Source organism: Pogonomyrmex barbatus, unplaced genomic scaffold, assembly GCF_055798465.1.
Source record: "Pogonomyrmex barbatus isolate J1 unplaced genomic scaffold, ASM5579846v1 scaffold6, whole genome shotgun sequence".
NCBI classification, from domain to species: domain Eukaryota; kingdom Metazoa; phylum Arthropoda; class Insecta; order Hymenoptera; family Formicidae; genus Pogonomyrmex; species Pogonomyrmex barbatus.
In genome coordinates, this window is record NW_028297160.1 from 430,769 (window position 1) to 437,765 (window position 6,997).

The 6,997-nt window shown below is 49.5% G+C and overlaps 1 protein-coding gene across 1 annotated transcript; it reads right to left on the minus strand.

Annotated features, from left to right (window-relative positions):
* Nucleotides 1-1,773: 1,773 nt before the first annotated feature.
* LOC148935042 (uncharacterized) lies at nt 1,774-4,902 on the minus strand. The gene has a single exon (XM_089082437.1). The coding sequence runs from the start codon at nt 4,874-4,876 to the stop codon at nt 2,894-2,896; it is 1,983 nt and encodes a 660-aa protein (XP_088938563.1). The 5' UTR covers nt 4,877-4,902; the 3' UTR covers nt 1,774-2,893.
* Between the last annotated feature and the right edge of the window lie 2,095 nt (nt 4,903-6,997).

Here is a 6,997-nt window from a genome sequence, read left to right on the forward strand (position 1 = left end):
AAGATTCTTTCGGGTTGCGTCACTCGTTTTGTTCGCGTCGACCGACCGTCGCATAGTTGCATCGCCCGACCGGAAGGGTTTTACGACCGACCCTTTTTTGCCGCCCTTGCCACTTTCTCCTAAGGCATGTAGGGTTTTGAGCCGGTTTATCGCTACGCACGGAAATATTCCAGTTTCGTAATATCATTTTAATATTGAATATTCGCCGCGTAATATTAATTCCCGTTATTTGACGTAATGTGCCCGTGTTACGTCGCAGGCGGTGGCGAGATTGCCAAAGCAAATCGCCACGTGGCACTGGACCAAGGCGGGAATACGCTCGCCTCTCGGCGACGCTGCCAGCGATCGAGCGGCAAATCGCCAACAGCGGTTCGGAAGAATTAAGGAATTAAGGAATTAAGGAGTACGAAACCCTGATTATACTGCTCAAATCCGCGGGAACCCCTCCGATAACGTCAGCGGCGAATTAAGTTCTCAGGAAATTTCAGTGAATTACACGGCTAACGTTGCGTTTAACCAGACGTTGGGCGATTATTAGACTGTAAGCGGATCAGTGCAACAGAGAAGTTGATTAGCCGGCGCGATAGGATGCCGTCGGGAGCGGGATTGGTCTCGTCGAGGTAGTATCGCCCGCAGATGTTCTCTATAGCGTTGCCTAATTCCCTGAGCACTTCTAGAGACACAGTAAAAACTTCGGTGCAGTCAGGGCAGAGCTCAATGTCGCGGACTATTACAAGACTAGCGCGGCAGCAATCGCAATGATCCCGGGCGGAAGTATACCCGAACTGGAACGCGTGGGCCAATTCAAGACGATACGTAAGAGTTCCCTCTGGTATTTCCTCCTTACATCGAAAGCAAAGATATTCGGCACTATTAGGGAGTAACTCGGCGATAGCGTCGTCCACGCGTCGATATCCGAACGTGGTAAGGCAACGCACCGTGCTCCTACGGTATCTGTATACGGCGGCCGGGTGAGTGCGCGAATCTCGTGGCTCGAGAAAGCAAGGCGGGCACATTACGTCAAATAACGGGAATTAATATTACGCGGCGAATATTCAATATTAAAATGATATTACGAAACTGGAATATTTCCGTGCGTAGCGATAAACCGGCTCAAAACCCTACATGCCTTAGGAGAAAGTGGCAAGGGCGGCAAAAAAGGGTCGGTCGTAAAACCCTTCCGGTCGGGCGATGCAACTATGCGACGGTCGGTCGACGCGAACAAAACGAGTGACGCAACCCGAAAGAATCTTGAACGCGAGTACTCTTATATTCATTCACGTCTAATTCCTTTATACTCTATATTTTACTGAAACGTATGCAAGATGGGAACGCGAAAGCAACCGGGAATAAAACTTGATGTATGATTTTCACCTACCTTTCGGTGTCCGCTCTGCGCAGATACTCCTCGAGGGAGATGCGTGGTCCGAAACTGCTTCCCTGGTAAGCTGCTACGGGGGTGGACGGGGCCGGTAAGGCGCTCCAGAGGCGGTCGTGCACGAGAAGTTCGTACTCGCCGTCGTAACTCACTTCCTCGCCGATGATCGCGTTATGATCGTAAATCGCGGCCACGTGGAGGTCGTATTCAAGCCGCCGAAGTGCGTTGTTACGACCCGCGCGATTCTTCCGTGCTTTAGGCATTCGGCAGAGGCTCCAGGCGTATATTGTATTTAATTAAAAGATTAGAATTACCGCGTGCTCGAAGTCCAATGTTTCCTTCGTGGTAAGTGCGGATAACGCACAACACCTTGCCCCCGGAAACGATTGGAATTCTCGCTTTAACTGCTAATTATTCGGTAAAATAAGGTTTGAGTTGTTAATGCCCGTTGCCTCTTTAGCCTCGCGAACACTTCCGATTTCTCGCGGCGATAGGAAGGATGATGCAATGAATGACACGTGGCGAATACACTGTACTTACTATATTCAAATATTCATGAATCGAATTACACTCGCGTAACACTTGGTTAAATTTAGAGCAATACAAAATTTAGAATACAAATGATCACTTAATTAACTTAACTAGATTGAGACGAAATAGAATTGACTTAAAATTAGAATTGGAATTGGGATTGGATTTGGATTGACACTCGCACGATGTGTACTACTCGACGGCGCGTACAAGAGTGAACGAGCATGGCCGCGCGTTGTAACGCGTGCCTGCGGCGGCGCTGTTGCGCAACGTGGCGGTAGCGTGGGTACGCCAACGCACGTGGTGCAAGATGGCGGATGGCGTGGGCACGCCAAAGCACGCGGCGCAAGATGGCGGATGGCGTGGGTACGCCAAAGCACGTGGCGCAAGATGGCGGATGACGTGGGTACGCCAAAGCACGTGGCGCAAGATGGCGGATGGCGTGGGTACGCCAAAGCACGTGGCGCTCGCGACGGTCATAGCCTATAAAGCTAGACCAGACGCACATATCTATAATGGTCGTTGGTCGGCCAATCAGCGCGCGGCTGACTGGAGATGATGCGCAACAGCAACGCGAGCCTTATTGTAGTATTAATAATTTTACAATTATTTAGGTTCATTGTTAGCGTGATTTATTTATTATTATTATTTAATTTTATTACTTATATTTATTACAGTGTATATTCACTGGCGGTAAGGCGCAACGCGCGATATGTCAACGGCAGGAGAGCCGGTTGTTGCCAACTTTGGCTTGAATAGTGGCGCTTCTGCGCAGGTGGGAAAAGGGGAAGGAAAAGAAATTTTTACGTTGGCTCTCCTGACGTTACACCTCCCCCCCTAAGAAGAAATGCAGGGCCAGGTGCCGTGCATTTCCCCTGCTCTACTAGAGGTTGAGTTGCAGAAGGTTTGAGCTACAATTATTTTACTTATGTTTATTCGTCTTATATTCTAACGCTTGTAATTAGTTATCGCACTTATTTGTCTCTATACTACGTCCTCGCGTAAGTATTTTTGGAGTTCACTGTATGACCGCACATGCTCACTAAACTTTTCCTTTTCGGCACTAGGGGCGATTTCGGGCGCCGTCGGTGTGTCTTCTGTCGAGCTCTGAGCTATTGGCATGAGGCGTTCCCTGCTAGGCGAGTCGGTTTTTGTTGCTGGGTTACCCATATGCAGCAAAAGGTTAGTGACCGACGACCATACTGCTCCCAATATATGAAGGCTCCATCCGTATATTCTGTGCAACGCGTATCCGTGGATGATTGTATCGATCACCAACTTGATCAGTCTGGCTATCACGAATAACGCCAAGACTCCTGCGCTGGCCGAGCCAAACGTAATAAATCCTTGCCATAATCGCTTCCCTGTGCTTTCAGCGATCCGATCTAAAGACTTTTCGTCGAGAAGATTCATCAAGGAAATACTCCCGCTCGGGACGTCCTGTCCTAAGGCCCCTCGCGCTATTGTATTCAGCATAGACGGCTTTTCGACTGGGAACATTATGTGGTCTCGCAGTCGGTTCAGATCGTCCGCGGAGTAGATTCCACTGGTGGCGAGTGCGTCCGGACTGACGTATTTCCACGTGGGGGTAGAAAGCGGCTGGATCGTCGGCGGAGGAAGCGACTCGATCGGCTTCAGGCCTACTCGGTACCAACTGCCGTGTAGTTTGTACATGCCAGGAAGCAACTCGTTGCAGTCTTTGTGTGTTCCTGTCCTGGTCAGAATTCTGGTGCGTGGCAATAAAAAGTGTGACGAATTGCGGTAGGTAACTGGCAACTCGTTGTAACACTCTTCGGTATGTCGCAGCTTGCATTCTACTGGGACGCATTGGACAATATGGATGACTTCTCCGGCTGTGACCGCCGTGTATCCAGGGGCTTTCATTATCCGGAAGGCCATTTCGTCTGGGGCTATAGTTGCCAATGAGAGCGCATTCTGGAGGATCTGACGCTCTAATGCACATTTCTGCTCCATAATGTCGTGGTAAAGCCTGGTAAGTTGCGTTTTCACGTGTTTCTCCACGTAAACGAATTTCGAATTCACATAGGAGAATATATCTAAGTTGTTAACTGAGATCTGTGACTTAGATTTGAACGTGCGTCCTCGCTGTGTTTCCAATATAACAAGCTTTGGGTGCTCGGTCTGGAAAAGTCGATAGCCACATAGGTTGAATTCCGTCGTTTTTGTCAAGGCGAACGTTGTATCTCCGGTGGTCACTGTATATACCACTGGGGCAGTTTGTTTGGGCTTCGGCGACAGTTTTATGGCCATACCCTCGTAAAGTATATCGTACTGGTTGAAGTGGCAGCTGTCGTCGGACGGTGTTTTCCAGAAGGTTTCCGTACCGTCGAAATCGGCGCAGCTCCCCAGTTGCACGGGGCAGCGCGTTCCAGATGGCAGATTTAATGAGTTCGCTGACCGTTTGAATGGTGCTTCAAACGTCCTCAATACCACCTTTAAGGATGCTTGTACTACCACGCTCTCCCATGCTCCGAATCCGTCCGTGTACTGCGTTCCGGAACAACGGCCGTCAGCGTGCGTTTGTCCAGCCATAGTGACGCTCCTATGATTCGTGGCGTTTACAATCAATCTATCCACGAAGGCGGTTCCCAGCGCGAGAGTTCCAGTCTCGTGGATTTTCTGGCAGGTTTGCCAGCCGATCTCTTTGATGTACACCTTTCGACCGTCGGATACAATTGATATGTGTGAGTGCATGCCGCAGTAGTATATGGTCCGGTCGATTTCAATTCGGCATTGAATTATTGGCAAGCTCTCGAAATCGGAACTCTGCATGAGTTGTACGTACGTCTCCGTGCTCGCTGGCTCCATATCCTCGACATTACAGGCGCCGACGTCCAGCAGCGACAAGGTTGTGATATTGAGTCCGCTGCCTCCGCAATCATAGCCCGTCAAGCCAAAGCTGAGCGTCGGGAACAGTAAAAGCGTTAAGATTCGTTGTGGCTCCATGTTTCTTCAAGGGGTGACGTGTGTCGACTGCCGCTTGGTTGCTCGCTCGCCCCTGGCTCTGGTTGTGGTGGGGCACGGCGTGTGGTGGGGCTCCGATTCCCCGCCTTCTTCAGTTTGTCCATATGGATAGTACGCAATTTACCTGGCCTTATCTCTAATTTAACATTATTATTACTTAGCACGTCCGCTATTTTGTAGGGACCGGTGTATTGTGGACTTAGTTTATTTCTCACAGGTTCTTTAAGCATGTACACCTGGTCTCCCGCTTCAAAGTTGCATGCCTTAACCCTTTTATCATAGTATCGCTTTGATCTAACCTTCGCAGCATTCAGGTTACGACGCGCGGCTCTCTGGGATTCGCTTATTTTCGCATTTAGTTCGAGTAAGTAGCCAGCGTAGCTTTCGTCGCGCTCGTCCTCGGGGAAGGGATCGCTTTCGGGAGTACGCGCGACGCTCCCGTAGACCAATTCGTGAGGGGTGAACTTCGTTCCCTCATGTACGCTCGTGTTGTAAGAAAAACTAGCTAATTTTAGATATTCGTCCCAATCGTGGTGGTCATTGACAAATTGTTTCAAGTACTCCCAAAGTACATGGTGCGAGCGCTCCACGGAGCCATTGGACTGAGGGTGGTACGCAGTGGTCTTACACTGTTTAATTCTGAATTTGCGAGCTATGTTGCGCATTAAAGAATTTAGAAAATGAGACCCTTGGTCCGTTAGTACCGCTCGCGGGGCACCATGCACGCAAATGAATTCGTTTACGAAAGCGTCGGCCACGTCGATAGCCGAGATCCCCTTGAGGGGGATAGCTAGTGAATACTTCGTCAAGAGATCTTGTATAGTAAATATGTACGAGTGGTCCTTGCGAGTGGTGGGGAGCGGCCCCATGATATCCATAGATATCTTATCAAACGCTTTGTCGGGTGTATCCGTTAGAATCATGGGCTGTCGGGTCTTTACTCTAACCAATTTTTTTAACTGGCAGCCTTCGCAATTATTTATGAACCGCGTTACTTCTTCCTTCAGTCTAGGCCAATTGTACCGCGATTTGAGGCGCGCGCATGTTTTGTTTATGCCTTTATGGCCTCCTATTGCGGACGCGTGATATTCCTCGATCAAGCGGATTCTATCTTCGGGGGGTGGAACAGTGATTTTATTACCGCATATCGATATTTCTATATCTTGGTTCCAAAATGCGTCGCGAATAACCTTTTCTATTTTCCTCCACGGTACTCCACTCGCATCCCCCTTGCAGACAGATATGGACCGTATGTCGAGTTCGTTCGTGACGCCGAGTAGTGACACCACGGCCTCTCTAATACTTTCTAGCGTGGTTATCGCGGAGACATTTACTTCAATCGGCAATGCAATAATTCGTCGTTTGCCGCTTTGCGTGACGTTTGCCCTGTTCAGCATGACGTCCCGCAATTTAGGCAGTAGTCCCTGTTGGCTGAGCATCCGAGCCCCTAAATCGCAAGGTTCACCTTGGACGCTCACGAATACCACCAGGTTGTCGCTTCTACTCGTAAAGTTATCTACGATTTCCTTCACTTTCGCGTGATGGAATTGAAACGGAGCGTTATTCGCGTTAAATAGAGATTCTTCGCTGGTGTCACTGTCGAGGTCCTCGTCGGAAGTGACGACGTGGGGGCGGATTTCGGCATCGTCGTCGGTTGACGAATCTTCCTCGGGCTCGCTATCGTTCCGTCTCGCGATATTCGATGTGCTCTCGAGGGGAAGGACGGGAAAAGCGGGGTTTCGTGACAGCGCGTCTGCGTTTACATTAGTTTTGCCGGCTCGATACATAACTTCGTATTCGTATTCGGCTAATTTTAATCGCCATCTGACTAATCGTGACGTGGGGTCCTTAACCGAATGCAACCATGTCAAGGGTTTGTGGTCGGTGACGAGCTGGAATCTTCTTCCGTATAAATATGGTCTAAAGTAATTTACGCAATAAACTATAGCGAGCAATTCCTTTTCGATCGTGGAGTAGTTCTGTTCCGGCGGGTTTAGTAATCGGGACGCGTATGCGATAGGGAGATCCTTGCCAAGCGGTCCCTGACTGAGGATTCCGCCGATCGCGAACTTGGAGGCGTCTGTAGTTACGACGAATTGTTGA